Source organism: Rhinichthys klamathensis, unplaced genomic scaffold (genome assembly GCF_029890125.1).
Source record: "Rhinichthys klamathensis goyatoka isolate OS25496 unplaced genomic scaffold, OSU_Roscu_1.1 h1tg000113l_1, whole genome shotgun sequence".
NCBI classification, from domain to species: Eukaryota; Metazoa; Chordata; class Actinopteri; order Cypriniformes; family Leuciscidae; genus Rhinichthys; species Rhinichthys klamathensis.
Window position 1 is genome coordinate 222,501 of NW_026606650.1, and position 19,762 is coordinate 242,262.

Sequence of the window (19,762 nt, forward strand, 5' to 3'; positions counted from 1 at the left end):
CATGACCCGAACATAAGCCGATCATGACCCGATCATCACCCGAACATGACCCGATCATGACCCGATCATCACCCGAACATGAGCCGATCATGACCCGAACATGACCCGATCATGACCCGATCATCACCCGAACATGACCCGATCATGACCCGAACATGAGCCGAACATGACCCGATCATCACCCGAACATGACCCGACCATAAGCCGATCATGATCTGAACATCACCCGAACATGACCCGAACATGACCTGAACATGATCTGAACATGAGCCGATCATCACCCGAACATGAGCCGATCATCGCCCGAACATGACCCGAACATAAGCCGATCATGACCCGATCATCACCCGAACATGAGCCGATCATGACCCGATCATCACCCGAACATGACCCGAACATAAGCCGATCATGATCTGAACATCACCCGAACATGATCTGAACATCACCCGAACATGAGCCGAACATGAGCCGATCATCACCCGAACATGAGCCGAACATGACCCGATCATCACCCGAACATGACCCGAACATGACCCGATCATGACCCGATCATCACCCGAACATGACCCGAACATAAGCCGATCATGACCCGATCATCACCCGAACATGACCCGATCATCACCCGAACATGACCCGATCATCACCCGAACATGACCCGAACATAAGCCGATCATGACCCGAACATGAGCCGAACATGACCCGATCATCACCCGAACATGACCCGAACATAAGCCGATCATGATCTGAACATCACCCGAACATGAGCCGAACATGACCTGAACATGATCTGAACATGAGCCGATCATCACCCGAACATGAGCCGATCATGACCCGATCATCGCCCGAACATGACCCGAACATAAGCCGATCATGACCCGATCATCACCCGAACATGAGCCGATCATGACCCGATCATCACCCGAACATGACCCGAACATAAGCCGATCATGACCCGATCATCACCCGAACATGACCCGAACATGACCCGATCATCACCCGAACATGAGCCGATCATGACCCGATCATCACCCGAACATGACCCGAACATAAGCCGATCATGAAATGAACATGACCCGATCATGAGCCAAATATTACCCGAACATGAGCCGAACATGATCCGAATATGAGCCGATCATGACCTGAACATGACCCGAACATGATCCAAACATGACCCGAACATGAGCCGAACATGAGCTGATCATGATCCGAACATGACCCGATCATGAGCCAAACATGATCCGAACATGACCCGATCATGAGCCGAACATGACCCGAACATGATCCGAACATGTGCTGATCATGACCCGAACATCACCCGAACATCACCCGAACATGAGCCAAAAATGACCCGAAGATGATCCAAACATGAGCCAAATATGACCCGAACATGATCCAAACATGACCTGATCATGATCCGAACATGAGCCGAACATGAGCTGATCATGACCCGAACATGAGCTGATCATGATCCGAACATGACCCGAACATGATCCGAACATGTGCCGATCATGACCCGAACATCACCCGAACATCACCCGAACATGAGCCAAAAATGACCCGAAGATGATCCAAATATGAGCCAAATATGACCCGAACATGATCCAAACATGACCTGATCATGATCCGAACATGAGCTGATCATGACCCGAACATGAGCTGATCATGATCCGAACATGACCCGAACATGAGCCGAACATGAGCTGATCATGATCCGAACATGACCCGAACATGAGCCGAACATGAGCTGATCATGATCCGAACATGACCCGAACATGAGCCGAACATGAGATGATCATGATCCGAACATGACCCGAACATGAGCCAAATATGACCCGAACATGATCCAAACATGAGCCAAATATGACCCGAACATGATCCAAACATGAGCCAAATATGACCCGAACATGATCCAAACATGACCTGATCATGACCCGAACATGAGCCGAACATGAGCCAAATATGACCCGAACATGATCCAAACATGAGCCAAATATGACCCGAACATGATCCAAACATGAGCCAAATATGACCCGAACATGATCCAAACATGACCTGATCATGAGCCGAACATGAGCTGATCATGAGCCGAACATGAGCTGATCATGATCCGAACATGACCCGAACATGAGCTGATCATGATCCGAACATGACCCGAACATGATCCGAACATGACCCGAACATGATCCGAACATGAGCCGATCATGACCCGAACATCACCCGAACATGAGCCAAATATGACCCGAAGATGATCCAAACATGAGCCAAATATGACCCGAACATGATCCAAACATGAGCCAAATATGACCCGAACATGATCCAAACATGACCTGATCATGACCCGAACATGAGCCGAACATGAGCCAAATATGACCCGAACATGATCCAAACATGAGCCAAATATGACCCGAACATGATCCAAACATGAGCCAAATATGACCCGAACATGATCCAAACATGACCTGATCATGAGCCGAACATGAGCTGATCATGAGCCGAACATGAGCTGATCATGATCCGAACATGACCCGAACATGACCCGATCATGAGCCGAACATGACCCGAACATGATCCGAACATGTGCTGATCATGACCCGAACATCACCCGAACATCACCCGAACATGAGCCAAAAATGACCCGAAGATGATCCAAACATGAGCCAAATATGACCCGAACATGATCCAAACATGACCTGATCATGATCCGAACATGAGCCGAACATGACCCGAACATGAGCCAAATATGACCCGAACATGATCCAAACATGACCTGATCATGATCCAAACATGAGCCGAACATGAGCTGATCATGACCCGAACATGAGCTGATCATGATCCGAACATGACCCGAACATGACCTGATCATGATCCGAACATGACCCGAACATGAGCTGATCATGATCCGAACATGACCCGAACATGACCTGATCATGATCCGAACATGAGCTGATCATGATCCAAACATGAGCCAAATATGACCCGAACATGATCCGAACATGTGCCGATCATGACCCGAACATCACCCGAACATCACCCGAACATGAGCCAAAAATGACCCGAAGATGATCCAAACATGAGCCAAATATGACCCGAACATGATCCAAACATGACCTGATCATGATCCGAACATGAGCCGAACATGAGCTGATCATGACCCGAACATGAGCTGATCATGATCCGAACATGACCCGAACATGATCCGAACGTGCCGATCATGACCCGAACATCACCCGAACATCACCCGAACATGAGCCAAAAATGACCCGAAGATGATCCAAACATGAGCCAAATATGACCCGAACATGATCCAAACATGACCTGATCATGATCCGAACATGAGCCGAACATGAGCTGATCATGACCCGAACATGAGCTGATCATGATCCGAACATGACCCGAACATGAGCCGAACATGAGCTGATCATGATCCGAACATGACCCGAACATGAGCCGAACATGAGCTGATCATGATCCGAACATGACCCGAACATGAGCCGAACATGAGATGATCATGATCCGAACATGACCCGAACATGAGCCAAATATGACCCGAACATGATCCAAACATGAGCCAAATATGACCCGAACATGATCCAAACATGAGCCAAATATGACCCGAACATGATCCAAACATGACCTGATCATGACCCGAACATGAGCCGAACATGAGCCAAATATGACCCGAACATGATCCAAACATGAGCCAAATATGACCCGAACATGATCCAAACATGAGCCAAATATGACCCGAACATGATCCAAACATGACCTGATCATGAGCCGAACATGAGCTGATCATGAGCCGAACATGAGCTGATCATGATCCGAACATGACCCGAACATGAGCTGATCATGATCCGAACATGACCCGAACATGACCCGAACATGATCCGAACATGAGCCGATCATGACCCGAACATCACCCGAACATGAGCCAAATATGACCCGAAGATGATCCAAACATGAGCCAAATATGACCCGAACATGATCCAAACATGAGCCAAATATGACCCGAACATGATCCAAACATGACCTGATCATGACCCGAACATGAGCCGAACATGAGTCAAATATGACCCGAACATGATCCAAACATGAGCCAAATATGACCCGAACATGATCCAAACATGAGCCAAATATGACCCGAACATGATCCAAACATGACCTGATCATGAGCCGAACATGAGCTGATCATGAGCCGAACATGAGCTGATCATGATCCGAACATGACCCGAACATGACCCGATCATGAGCCGAACATGACCCGAACATGATCCGAACATGTGCTGATCATGACCCGAACATCACCCGAACATGAGCCAAAAATGACCCGAAGATGATCCAAACATGAGCCAAATATGACCCGAACATGATCCAAACATGACCTGATCATGATCCGAACATGAGCCGAACATGACCCGAACATGAGCCAAATATGACCCGAACATGATCCAAACATGACCTGATCATGATCCAAACATGAGCCGAACATGAGCTGATCATGACCCGAACATGAGCTGATCATGATCCGAACATGACCCAAACATGACCTGATCATGATCCGAACATGACCCGAACATGAGCTGATCATGATCCGAATATGACCCGAACATGACCTGATCATGATCCGAACATGAGCTGATCATGATCCAAACATGAGCCAAATATGACCCGAACATGATCCAAACATGACCTGATCATGATCCGAACATGAGCCGAACATGAGCCGATCATGACCCGAACATCACCCGAACATCACCCGAACATGAGCCAAAAATGACCCGAAGATGATCCAAACATGAGCCAAATATGACCCGAACATGATCCAAACATGACCTGATCATGATCCGAACATGAGCCGAACATGAGCTGATCATGACCCGAACATGAGCTGATCATGATCCGAACATGACCCGAACATGAGCCGAACATGAGCTGATCATGATCCGAACATGACCCGAACATGAGCCGAACATGAGCTGATCATGATCCGAACATGACCCGAACATGAGCCGAACATGAGATGATCATGATCCGAACATGACCCGAACATGAGCCAAATATGACCCGAACATGATCCAAACATGAGCCAAATATGACCCGAACATGATCCAAACATGACCTGATCATGACCCGAACATGAGCCGAACATGAGCCAAATATGACCCGAACATGATCCAAACATGAGCCAAATATGACCCGAACATGATCCAAACATGAGCCAAATATGACCCGAACATGATCCAAACATGACCTGATCATGAGCCGAACATGAGCTGATCATGAGCCGAACATGAGCTGATCATGATCCGAACATGACCCGAACATGATCCGAACATGACCCGAACATGATCCGAACATGAGCCGATCATGACCCGAACATCACCCGAACATGAGCCAAATATGACCCGAAGATGATCCAAACATGAGCCAAATATGACCCGAACATGATCCAAACATGAGCCAAATATGACCCGAACATGATCCAAACATGACCTGATCATGACCCGAACATGAGCCGAACATGAGCCAAATATGACCCGAACATGATCCAAACATGAGCCAAATATGACCCGAACATGATCCAAACATGACCTGATCATGACCCGAACATGAGCCGAACATGAGCCAAATATGACCCGAACATGATCCAAACATGAGCCAAATATGACCCGAACATGATCCAAACATGAGCCAAATATGACCCGAACATGATCCAAACATGACCTGATCATGAGCCGAACATGAGCTGATCATGAGCCGAACATGAGCTGATCATGATCCGAACATGACCCGAACATGAGCTGATCATGATCCGAACATGACCCGAACATGATCCGAACATGAGCCGATCATGACCCGAACATCACCCGAACATGAGCCAAATATGACCCGAACATGATCCAAACATGAGCCAAATATGACCCGAACATGATCCAAACATGAGCCAAATATGACCCGAACATGATCCAAACATGACCTGATCATGACCCGAACATGAGCCGATCATGACACGAACATGAGCCAAACATGAGCCGAACATGAGCCGAACATGAGCTGATCATGAGCCAAATATGACCCGAACATGATCCAAACATGACCTGATCATGACCCGAACATGAGCCGATCATGACACGAACATGAGCCGAACATGTGCCGAACATGAGCCGAACATGACACAAACATGAGCCGATCATGACACAAACATGAGCCGATCATGACACGAACATGAGCCAAACATGAGCCGAACATGTGCCGAACATGAGCCGTGATTGAGTCATACACTGAATCGAGTGAGTCATTGATTCAGTGACTCGGTTGCTTCATTCCTGAATGAATCGGTTGAGTGAATGATTCAATGACTCACTCATTAAGAAAGTAACTTGCCATCTCATATTTGGAGTATCATTGAACTTTTCGTGTATATTCATGCCTCCTCTGAGCTTCATTGAACAGTCCGTGTAAATATACCTATAAATGCCCCTTCAGATGCTGAACAATGTTCCTCTCTAAAGCTACTTCCAATGCTTTTCTCATTTAACACAATGATCGTTTCTCAGGCCAGATTTATCCGATTAGTTAATCAGCACATCATGTAATTACTTAGACTTTTTTTAAAAGTAGTCGCTTGACAGCCTTCATTTTTATTGACATTAACAAATTACAATAATTAAATGAAATAGGCCTAAATATATTTGTGTTAGTTAATGCATTAACAAATATGACCTTATTGTTACCAATTACATATTGCATAAAGAGAAGGAAGCCTGTGTTAAGGCCAGAAGGTGTTTAGTGTTTTCATCACGTTTACATGGACATTCTCGAGCTTTTTCCTGTAAAACACACCGAACGTCGAGGCAGCCTGAGTTTGTTGTGAATTCCATGAGTGTGTGTGTGTGTGTGTGTGTGTGTGTGTGTGTGTTTCTGTTTCTGCTTGGCTCTGGTTCCACACCCATCAGAACTGTGTTTCAGTCGAGCGTTTCGTCTTTTGTTGAGTCAAGGCTAGCAGAAACCGAACGAACACGACTCCTGTTCTGTGTTTAACCGTTTGTGTTCCTCTAATCCTCTCAGAGGTGTGGACTCTCTCGTTTCTCCTCGTTTTCCTCCATCCCTCCATCATGTATAATAAAGCATGAGTGTGCAGTAACAGGAGAACAAGAAGCTGATCCAACTCCGCCGCTTCTCATGCTAATGAGACGCACGCGCGACAGTGGTCATGATATTTCACAGACATCCGTGTAGAAACTGTGTGTTTGTGCTTGTGTGTGCAGTGGATCCTCTGTGGTTGCTATAGCAACACACACACACACACGGTTGCACTATTCTAACATGTATTTATTTCTTTATTTTCCGACGGTGATTCAGCAGAAGGCTAGGCTAATGGTGTCCGCGGATGTTCGAGGGTAAAACCAGCACAAAATGGCGTCGCTGGTGTTTGTGTGATTGTGTGCCTTCGTGCGATGAGACACAAACAGAACAAAAACACACAATGAATGTGTGTTTTATGACTGTAACCCTGTTTGTATGTTGTTATATATATATATATATTAGTGCTGGGCAACGATTAATCGCATCCAAAATAAATGTTTGTGTTTACATAATATATGTGTGTGTGCTGTGTGTAATTATTCTGTATAAATACACATATATGCATGTATATATTTAAGAAAAATGTGTCATTTATATATAAAATATTTATATGTAATACAATTATGTACAGTATATACATGATGCAAATATTTCTTAAGTGTGTATTTATATACAAAATAATTATACACAGCACACACAGTAAACACAAACTTTTATTTTGGATGCGCTTAATAGTTGCCCAGCACAAATATATATATATATATATATATATATATATATATATATATGCTGAAATAATGTAATTTCTGCCTGTTATAGAGAGAATAAATTATTCGATTTGTTTTAAAATGTTTGTTTTTTTGTAGATGGAAGATGGTCAGACTCTGTTTGATTACAACGTCGGCCTGAACGACATCGTCCAGCTTCTGATTCGCTCGCAGTCTGACCCGCCGGAAAGCCCCGCCCTCAACAACGGGGAGGGTGTGGCCGGTGTCATAGCTCCGCCCCCAACCACGTCTGTCCCAGCCTCAGCCACACCCACCACAACAGCCGTTTCCCCGACAACCGTCTCCAACAGCAACGGAAACGAGTCCAAATCCCTCATCCCGGAGTCGGGTGACAGTGAGCCGTCCACATCCAGCCGAACGTTCCTCCTCGATCCCGGGATCGGGCACTTCAAAGTAAGACTCGTCAAACTGATGAATAATTACTGGACACATTAATGATCATCATTGCATTACTCACAATTACAACATTTACACACAGCTTATGACAAATTCTTTTTTTATTTATAAATTTTACAGTAATTATTTAAGTGCACTATATTAAATTCATAGTGCTATAAAACATTATTATTATATGCATTAATGATAACAATAATACATTTGATTAAATATAATTTAGTATTTAGACGAGTTGGGTTCCAAAAATGTGAATTCTAACATTTGGAGTAATGAAAAGAAAATGTTAAAATATGTATATTTATATTTTTTATTCATTTAATTTATTTAACATGAATTAATTACACTGAATTAACACATTAAATGTGCTTTGAAACATTATTATATGCATTTATAATGACAATTATACATCTGATTATTTTAATATTATTTAATATTTAGATGAGATGAGTTGTGTACCAAAACCAAAGTGTGAATTCTAACATATGAAATTATTGTTTATGTTTTAAATCTAAAATATTACTTTGATAATAACATTTTAAAATATTATTTACATTTATAGATATTTTTAGCTATTATTATTATTATTATTTTTATTTAATTCATTGCGCTTTGAATGAATTGAATTTACACATTAAACTGAAAATGTTACAAAACGTTACATGCATTTATAATAATTATAAATTTTATCAATATCATTTAATATTCAGATGAGTTGTGAACCAAAACCAAAGTGTGAATTCTAACATAGCGTATAATATAACATTCATAACATATCATTATTTTAAAATAGAATATTATAAATATTATTTTAATAATAATGGTAATAATAATATTTTTAAATGATATTTTAACTTTATATTATTGTTTTAATATTTATGGTGGTGATTGTTGTTGTTTTTATAATTAATTTCATTCTACCATTTGTTTATGAATAAAATCACACATTTTGTTTAGTTTGTATCTTACAATTTTTTCTCGCAATTCTGACTTTTCTCGCAGTTCTGACTTTTTTCTCGTAATTCTGACTTTTTTCTCCCAATTCTGATTTTATTTTGATATTTTTCTCTCAATTATGATTTTTCTCGCAATACTGACTTTTTTCTCTCTATTGAGAGTTTATATCTCACCTAGGGATGTCAACGATTAATCGACGATGGATTAATTGTCGATAACACGTTTAATCGATAAACCTTATCGATCATCGGTTAAGCAGGTTCATGCGCGTGCGTGCTGCTCAACCGCGAAACATGTAAGCGAGCGCGCCGGAGTTATGTTTGGGACTATTTTACACCTTCATCATGACTATAAGTTTGCATGTGCATTCGCTGCCTTTTGTTTTGTGCAAATGTAAGTTGTAATAGTTTATTTTGTGTGCGCCTATCTATAATTATATCTGATTTATCTCATATTGGATGCATTTGGTTAAGAATTGACGCAGCGTGATCTTTAGCGCGCGCAGCTCACATGGCAATGCACGACTAATAACGACTATTGGGACTGTCATATTATATAACATTATAAAGAGAACAATATTGTAATAAAAGGTACTTTGTGAATTATTTGGGTTTAGTTGCCGTGTTGTTCCAGGAAGAGCGCGTAGGCTACGACATGAGTCATTCTGAATGGCACGTAACTTAGTTCAAGTTCACTTGTGCATTCACGTCATTTTGTGCAGATATAATTTGTAATATTATGTTTATTTTGTACATATCTGATTAATCTCATAGGATGCGTTTCTTTGAGTTAAATAACGTGCTAGCAAAGTGCTCAACGGTTAAGTTATTCATTCAGCGCGCGCCGCTCAAGCAGAATGCACGACTAATAACGAGGATTAATTTGGGACTGTCATATTACATAACATGAGAACACTATTTTATTAAATCGGTGTGAATTCATTGGGTTTAGTTGCCGTTTTAAGTGCGTTGTTCCAGGAAGAGCACGCGTCCACAAGTCACACATTCTGACAAGCGCATCTGAGGCGGCGTTGGTGACACGTTGTATTAGTCCTTATATTTGATTATTAAATATTTTATTTAATTCAGGGCCTGAATTTCGTTTTGGGGGGGGGATTTTTTTTTGAGGGGGAGAAGGGCGGGGGGCATTTTTTCCAAACAAAAATTACATTTATCTTGCCTAAATGTTTGCGCTCATTGCATTTTTACAATGGGGTAATATTGTTGTTAAGAGTTTACACAACACAAGGAAGCTTGATTTAAATTGTTTAATTAAATTTAAAAAAGTAGCACAAATAAATACAATAGAATAAAGATACAAATAAAGACAAATAAAGAGAAAAGTTTTTCAATGGGTCTAACTTCATATAGGCCTACAGAAACTGAATAAAGTAATCAAATGGAAAATAACACTGGGTAGTATTTTAGTCCTGAATAAATTAAATATATATAGGCTATTAATCCTGATTCCTTTAACTTAAAGCTATATTTTGTTGTTTTGACAACTAAATTAATGAGCTAGTGCACGGATCCTGTGTTCATTATACTGACATGCGTTTTATGCTTATTAAAAGACAAAACCGACTATGTTTAGAGTATACTCACGAAGACCGAAATTGACACAATTTTGCGTGTTAAAGCAATATAATCCGAGAAAAATAACTTTTGTTACTGGCCAGCTGTTTTTGAGGCGGATTCTCTATGAATGTGCGCATAGAAAATCATCTCAGAGAGCGCATGCGCACTGATTAGTTTAAAATCACTTGAATGTTTAAACTGGTAAGACTTAAAAAGACGTGCAAATGGTGAACTTCAGTCACGACGCACTGCTGGCCCGATTGTGCGAGTGAATATCCATCATGTCCCGACTCCTAAACGCGAGTGTGTCGCCGCAGCGCTTGATCCCTGCCTTGCACAACACATTTTGAGAGAAGAGAGAGAAGACGCGGCACCGCTGAACACTCACGCTGTTTGTGAAATTGCGCCTGGCAGATAGTTGTTAAAAGAATGATTTGATTTTATAATCTGTGTGGATTACGACTGCGGGAATTTCCTGCATTATAAATGGGAGACCTGTGGGAATTATTAGAATAATGCGCAATACCCGCAATCCCGCGCCGAAATTCGAGCCCTGTATAATTATCAATCACATCGAAACATTTTACAATCCTACTAGCCCTTTATTTAGATTAAACCCATTCTCATTAATTTGGTGAGGAACATAGCGGTTTGAGCAGCATTTGCAGACGCTGCCATGCTGTTGGCCATATGCACTGCAGCAGACGCATATTGCAGTATCAAGGCTAATGATTAATCGATTAATTGATCGTTAATTTAAACGATGATCGATCATGGGAATTTGTGAAAATTGACATCCCTAATCTCACCATTATGAATTTTTCTTGCAATTCTGAATTTTTTTTCTCACAATCTTACTTTTTTCTTGCAGTTCTGACTTTTTTCTCGCAATTCTGACTTTTCTCGCAATTCTGACTTTTCTCGCAATTCTGACTTTTTATTTTGACATTTTTCTCGCAATTCAGATTTTTCTCGCAATACTGACTTTTTTATCGCAATTGCGAGTTTATATCTCACAATTCTGACTGTTTTCTCGCAATTCTGAATTAAATAACCTATAAATAAGGTGTGATGAACAAATAAAGGCAGTGGCATGAGCAAATAGGCAGTTAAATCACAGTGACTGATATGACAATCAATCATGAGCCTGTAAATCTGATAATCATGATGCGTAACTGTTTCTTCTCTGCGTTGTGTTCAGGTGAACGAGTTGGTGGACTGCAGAGACGTCAGTATCGGCGCCTGGTTCGAAGGCGTCATTGATAAAGTCACTCCTGCCAGTAAAGGACAGAACAGGGTGGGCCGACCCAGCAAACGCACTAACGGCAAACTGGAGTCTGAGGCGAACGCCGACTCTACCAGCGCGCCGGAGAAAGGGTTCAACTCGGACAACAGCCAATCCACAACCTCCAAAACAGATTCAGCAAACAGCCGCCAGGACGTCTCGTACCACATTAAATATGAAGAGTAAGTGCATCATGGGAAGGAAGTCTCTTTATTTTTCACCCTCTTGTCTGGATTGTAATTGGATTCTTACCATGGTGCGGTGGATTGGTATTGCTGTGATTGCATGATGGGATGCGTCCTGAATGGGGTAAGTGCATCGCTTCCGAAAGCAAGCAATGCATGCTGGGAAACCATGCTGATCCAAGAACAGTGTTTGTTGAGGTTAGTAATGCTCGGGTCACGTGGGTCTGAGTCAGAGTGTGAACCGAGGTTATTATCGTTAACCTTATAACATTTCTGTTTATTGAAATATTGCTAAAATAATGTATAAACTACTTTAACTAAAATCAGAAATAAACTGAAATTAACATGAAAAAGCTAATTCAAAATATTAAAGTCCCCCTGTGGTGAAAATCCAGCTTTTAATGTTGTTTATATGTTTAATATGCTTTAACACAAGCCATGTGTAAGTTCATAAGTCGACAGCATTGCTGAGTATTTCCTGCTTAAAACTGCAGTGAACCAAAGACAGTCTCAAACACAGACGTTTCTGACGTGGGATGTTGTCAGTATCACTGTCTCCGACACACACACACACACACTCTCTCTTCTTTGAAAAGAAACCGTCGCCGTTTAAGAGATCCGACACGCATCAAACCAAATTGGTTCCAAACGCCATAAATTTGATTGCTTTGAGATATTAAGACAGAGTTTGTCCCAGATACAGTCGACATGATTGTGAACGAGCCCGAACGTGATTTTATGACCTGTCATATATACTTTCTAATAGTCATCATGTCATAAAATGATTCGTCTTAGGTTTTGAACATAAATTTAAAAAAAGTTTAAAATAGCATTGTTTGTTTATTTATTTATTTAAATGTTAAAAACTTTAATACATGACATGACAACTTATTTTTAAAATATTAAAATTATCTAAAGTCTTTTTTTTTTTTTATTATAAATGTGTAAAACAAATTTATTTAAATGTTGATAACTTAAAAACATGTTAACATTTAAATGCTAAATAAAATAAAACATGTTTAAATAATATTATTTGTTTATTTAAATGCTAAACTAAAAAATATGTGCAATGATATCATATCATACATATATTTTTGTCTCCACAATAACTCTATTAATAATATTTAAAATGATTTCTTAGGTTTTTTAAATAAATAAATAAATAAAGCATGTTTAAATAATAACATCTTGTTTGTTTAAATGTTAAAAACTTAAAAACATGTAAAGTGATATCATATTTTTTTTATTTTGTTCCTCTTTATAATAGCGTTCACTGATGAATCATTCACAATAAGTCAAGAAGTACTTATGAAAAAGCTCGGTCATCATCATGTTAGTAGAATATTGAATATGATTGCATATGTTTAATACATTAGATGTCTTATATGAGTCGGCCTGTTCTGTGTGTTCTTTGTTGGACGGTGGGATTTGTTTGCTAGTTTTGTTGAAGATGCTGAAGAACTTGAACTGGTTAGATTAGGGGTGTCCATGGTTAACCGATTAACCGTTAAAAATTGCTTAACCGAGTGAAACATTTTGCTCGGTTAAGTGGCGTCACTGGCGTGCATTGAATTTAGTTGTAATACATTTTTGCACCACCAGAGACCGCCAGAGCGCTCCCATACATTTGTAATGTCCACAAGAAGAAGTAGTCATGACTCATGACCAGTTTTCTAATATGAAGCGGGCAAAGAAAAGCACAGTGTGGGAGCACTTTAAAATCGAGAATGACGGGGCAAAATGCAAGTATTGCAATGAGATATAATATGAGATATAAGGTTAGATATACTTCAAGTACAACCTCGTTGTTGTACCATCTCAACAGCCAACACCCGGGCATCATTATGGTTTTGTGTGTTCACACCGAACGCGAATAGAGCGTCAAATAACGTTACGCGTCTATCGCGTCTAGCTTGAACATTCGCTCGAGTTCAAATTTTTCAACTTGCGCGGAAGACATTCGCGGCAAACGCGTCGCCCAATTCGCGTCATTCGCAACGCCCGGCGCGAATGATGCGTCTTCGCGTCTCGCTAAGGGCCTCGGTTAACGGTTAATGAAAAACTTGAAAACGTGCAGCCCTAGGTTAGATCCATGTGAAGAACAGCTAAACAATCAAATACACTGTGTGTTTCACTGTGTGTTTCACTGCGTGTTTCACTGCGTGTTTCACTGTGTGTTTCACTGTGTGTTTCACTGTGTGTTTCACTGTGTGTTTCACTGCGTGTTTCACTGCGTGTTTCACTGTGTTTCACTGTGTGTTTCACTGTGTGTTTCACTGTGTGTTTCACTGTGTGTGTCACTGTGTGTTTCACTGTGTGTTTCACTGTGTGTTTCACTGCGTGTTTCACTGCGTGTTTTACTGCGTGTTTCACTGCGTGTTTCACTGTGTGTTTCACTGCGTGTTTCACTGTGTGTCACTGTGTGTTTCACTGTGTGTTTCACTGTGTGTTTCACTGTGTGTCACTGTGTGTTTCACTGTGTGTTTCACTGTGTGTTTCACTGCGTGTTTCACTGTGTGTCACTGTGTGTTTCACTGTGTGTTTCACTGTGTGTTTCACTGTGTTTCACTGTGTGTTTCACTGTGTGTTTCACTGTGTGTTTCACTGCGTGTTTCACTGCGTGTTTTACTGCGTGTTTCACTGTGTGTTTCACTGTGTGTTTCACTGTGTGTGTCACTGTGTTTCACTGCGTGTTTCACTGCGTGTTTCACTGCGTGTTTCACTGTGTGTTTCACTGTGTGTTTCACTGTGTGTTTCACTGCGTGTTTCACTGCGTGTTTCACTGCGTGTTTTACTGCGTGTTTCACTGTGTGTTTCACTGTGTGTTTCACTGTGTGTTTCACTGTGTGTTTCACTGCGTGTTTCACTGTGTGTTTCACTGCGTGTTTCACTGTGTGTTTCACTGTGTGTTTCACTGCGTGTCACTGTGTGTTTCACTGTGTTTCACTGTGTGTCACTGTGTGTTTCACTGTGTGTCACTGTGTGTTTCACTGCGTGTTTCACTGTGTGTCACTGCGTGTTTCACTGCGTGTTTCACTGCGTGTTTTACTGTGTGTTTCACTGTGTGTTTCACTGCGTGTTTCACTGCGTGTTTCACTGTGTGTTTCACTGTGTGTTTCACTGTGTGTTTCACTGTGTGTTTCACTGTGTGTTTCACTGCGTGTTTCACTGCGTGTTTCACTGTGTGTTTCACTGTGTGTTTCACTGTGTGTTTCACTGCGTGTTTCACTGTGTTTCACTGTGTGTTTCACTGTGTGTCACTGTGTGTTTCACTGTGTGTTTCACTGTGTTTCACTGTGTGTCACTGTGTGTTTCACTGTGTTTCACTGTGTGTTTCACTGCGTGTTTCACTGTGTGTTTCACTGTGTGTCACTGTGTGTTTCACTGTGTGTTTCACTGTGTGTTTCACTGCGTGTTTCACTGCGTGTTTCACTGTGTGTTTCACTGTGTGTTTCACTGCGTGTTTCACTGTGTGTTTCACTGTGTGTTTCACTGTGTGTTTCACTGTGTGTCACTGTGTGTTTCACTGTGTGTCACTGTGTGTTTCACTGTGTGTTTCACTGTGTGTTTCACTGTGTGTTTCACTGCGTGTTTCACTGTGTGTTTCACTGTGTGTTTCACTGCGTGTTTCACTGTGTGTTTCACTGTGTGTTTCACTGTGTGTTTCACTGTGTGTCACTGTGTGTTTCACTGTGTGTTTCACTGCGTGTTTCACTGCGTGTTTCACTGCGTGTTTCACTGCGTGTTTCACTGTGTGTTTCACTGCGTGTTTCACTGTGTGTTTCACTGTGTGTTTCACTGTGTGTTTCACTGTGTCACTGCGTGTTTCACTGCGTGTTTCACTGCGTGTTTCACTGCGTGTTTCACTGTGTGTTTCACTGTGTGTTTCACTGTGTCACTGCGTGTTTCACTGTGTGTCACTGTGTGTTTTACTGTGTGTTTCACTGTGTGTTTCACTGTGTGTTTCACTGCGTGTTTCACTGTGTTTCACTGTGTGTTTCACTGTGTGTTTCACTGTGTGTTTCACTGTGTGTTTCACTGTGTTTCACTGTGTGTCACTGTGTGTTTCACTGTGTTTCACTGCGTGTTTCACTGTGTGTTTCACTGTGTGTTTCACTGTGTGTCACTGTGTGTTTCACTGTGTGTCACTGCATGTCACTGTGTGTTTCACTGTGTGTTTCACTGTGTGTGTCACTGTGTGTGTCACTGTGTGTTTCACTGTGTGTGTCACTGTGTGTTTCACTGTGTGTTTCACTGTGTGTTTCACTGTGTGTTTCACTGCGTGTTTCACTGTGTGTCACTGCATGTCACTGTGTGTTTCACTGTGTGTTTCACTGTGTGTGTCACTGTGTGTGTCACTGTGTGTTTCACTGTGTGTGTCACTGTGTGTTTCACTGTGTGTTTCACTGCGTGTTTCACTGCGTGTTTCACTGTGTGTCACTGCGTGTCACTGTGTGTTTCACTGTGTGTTTCACTGTGTGTCACTGTGTGTTTCACTGTGTGTTTCACTGTGTTTCACTGTGTGTTTCACTGTGTGTTTCACTGTGTTTCACTGTGTGTCACTGCGTGTCACTGTGTGTTTCACTGTGTGTTTCACTGTGTGTCACTGTGTGTTTCACTGTGTGTTTCACTGTGTTTCACTGTGTGTTTCACTGTGTGTTTCACTGTGTGTTTCACTGTGTGTTTCACTGTGTTTCACTGCGTGTTTCACTGCGTGTTTCACTGTGTGTCACTGCGTGTTTCACTGTGTGTTTCACTGTGTGTCACTGTGTGTTTCACTGTGTGTTTCACTGCGTGTTTCACTGCGTGTTTCACTGTGTGTTTCACTGTGTGTCACTGTGTGTTTCACTGTGTGTTTCACTGTGTGTTTCACTGTGTTTCACTGTGTGTTTCACTGCGTGTTTCACTGTGTGTGTCACTGTGTGTTTCACTGTGTGTTTCACTGCGTGTTTCACTGTGTGTTTCACTGTGTGTTTCACTGTGTGTTTCACTATGTGTCACTGTGTGTCACTGTATGTTTCACTGTGTGTTTCACTGCGTGTTTCACTGTGTGTCACTGTGTGTCACTGTGTGTGTCACTGTGTGTGTCACTGTGTGTGTCACTGTGTGTGTCACTGTTTGTCACTGTGTGTTTCACTGTGTGTTTCACTGTGTGTTTCACTGCGTGTTTTTCACTGTGTGTTTCACTGCGTGTTTCACTGTGTGTTTTACTGTGTGTTTCACTGTGTGTTTCACTGTGTGTCACTGTGTGTTTCACTGTGTGTTTCACTGTGTGTTTCACTGTGTGTTTCACTGTGTGTTTCACTGTGTGTCACTGTATCACTGTGTGTGTCACTGTGTGTGTCACTGTGTGTTTCACTGTGTGTCACTGTGTGTTTCACTGTGTGTTTCACTGTGTGTCACTGTGTGTTTCACTGTGTGTTTCACTGTGTGTTTCACTGTGTGTTTCACTGCGTGTTTCACTGTGTGTTTCACTGTGTGTCACTGTGTGTTTCACTGCGTGTTTCACTGTGCTTCACTGTGTGTTTCACTGCGTGTTTCACTGTGTGTTTCACTGTGTTTCACTGTGTTTCACTGTGTGTTTCACTGTGTGTTTCACTGCGTGTTTCACTGTGTGTTTCACTGTGTGTTTCACTGTGTGTTTCACTGCGTGTTTCACTGCGTGTTTCACTGTGTGTTTCACTGTGTGTTTCACTGTGTGTTTCACTGTGTGTTTCACTGTGTGTGTCACTGTGTGTGTCACTGTGTGTCACTGTGTGTTTCACTGTGTGTTTCACTGCGTGTTTCACTGCGTGTTTCACTGTGTGTCACTGTGTGTGTCACTGTGTGTCACTGTGTGTCACTGTGTGTTTCACTGTGTGTTTCACTGCGTGTTTCACTGTGTGTTTCACTGTGTGTTTCACTGCGTGTTTAACTGCGTGTTTCACTGCGTGTCACTGTGTCACTGTGTATGTCACTGTGTATTTCACTGTGTGTCACTGTGTGTTTCACTGCGTGTGTCACTGTGTGTGTCACTGTGTGTGTCACTGTGTGTTTCACTGTGTGTTTCACTGCGTGTTTCACTGTGTGTCACTGTGTGTTTCACTGTGTGTTTCACTGTGTTTCACTGCGTGTTTCACTGTGTGTTTCACTGTGTGTCACTGTGTGTTTCACTGTGTGTCACTGTGTGTTTCACTGTGTGTTTCACTGTGTGTGTCACTGTGTGTTTCACTGTGTGTTTTACTGCGTGTTTCACTGCGTGTTTCACTGTGTGTTTCACTGTGTGTTTCACTGCGTGTTTCACTGTGTGTTTCAGTGCGTGTTTCACTGTGTGTCATTGTGTGTGTCACTGTGTGTTTCACTGTGTGTTTCACTGTGTGTTTAACTGCGTGTTTCACTGTGTGTTTCACTGTGTGTGTCACTGTGTGTTTCACTGTGTGTTTCACTGTGTGTTTCACTGTGTGTCACTGTGTGTGTCACTGTGTGTGTCACTGTGTGTTTCACTGCGTGTTTCACTGCGTGTGTCACTGCGTGTTTCACTGTGTGTGTCACTGTGTGTTTCACTGTGTGTTTCACTGCGTGTTTCACTGCGTGTTTCACTGTGTGTTTCACTGTGTGTTTCACTGTGTGTGTCACTGTGTGTTTCACTGTGTGTTTCACTGTGTGTTTCACTGTGTGTCACTGTGTGTGTCACTGTGTGTGTCACTGTGTGTGTCACTGTGTGTTTCACTGCGTGTTTCACTGCGTGTTTCACTGCGTGTTTCACTGCGTGTGTCACTGTGTGTTTCACTGTGTGTTTCACTGTGTTTCACTGTGTGTTTCACTGTGTGTTTCACTGTGTGTTTCACTGCGTGTTTCACTGCGTGTTTCACTGCGTGTTTCACTGCGTGTTTCACTGTGTGTTTCACTGTGTGTTTCACTGCGTGTTTCACTGCGTGTTTCACTGCGTGTTTCACTGTGTGTTTAACTGCGTGTTTCACTGTGTGTTTCACTGTGTGTGTCACTGTGTGTGTCACTGTGTGTTTCACTGTGTGTTTCACTGTGTGTTTCACTGTGTGTCACTGTGTGTCACTGTGTGTTTCACTGTGTCTTTCACTGCGTGTTTCACTGTGTGTTTCACTGTGTGTTTCACTGTGTGTTTCACTGTGTCTTTCACTGCGTGTTTCACTGTGTGTTTCACTGTGTGTTTCACTGTGTGTGTCACTGTGTGTCACTGTGTGTGTCACTGTGTGTGTCACTGTGTGTTTCACTGTGTGTCACTGTGTGTTTCACTGTGTGTTTCACTGTGTGTTTCACTGTGTGTCACTGTGTGTTTCACTGCGTGTTTCACTGTGTTTCACTGTGTGTTTAACTGTGTGTCACTGTGTGTTTCACTGCGTGTCACTGTGTGTCACTGTGTGTTTCACTGCGTGTCACTCTGTGTGTTTCACTGTGTGTTTCACTGTGTCTTTCACTGCGTGTTTCACTGTGTGTTTCACTGTGTGTTTCACTGTGTGTGTCACTGTGTGTCAC

General features: G+C 42.1%; 1 protein-coding gene across 1 annotated transcript in view; it reads left to right on the forward strand.

Moving 5' to 3' along the window:
* The window catches only part of uhrf1 (ubiquitin-like with PHD and ring finger domains 1), a 56,149-nt gene that overhangs the window by 10,210 nt on the left and 26,177 nt on the right, over positions 1–19,762 (forward strand). The window contains exons 2-3 of the mRNA XM_056254646.1: positions 7,953–8,267; positions 12,003–12,268. Of these exons, the coding sequence (XP_056110621.1) occupies positions 7,953–8,267; positions 12,003–12,268 (581 nt within the window). The remainder of the gene's footprint in view (positions 1–7,952; positions 8,268–12,002; positions 12,269–19,762) is intronic.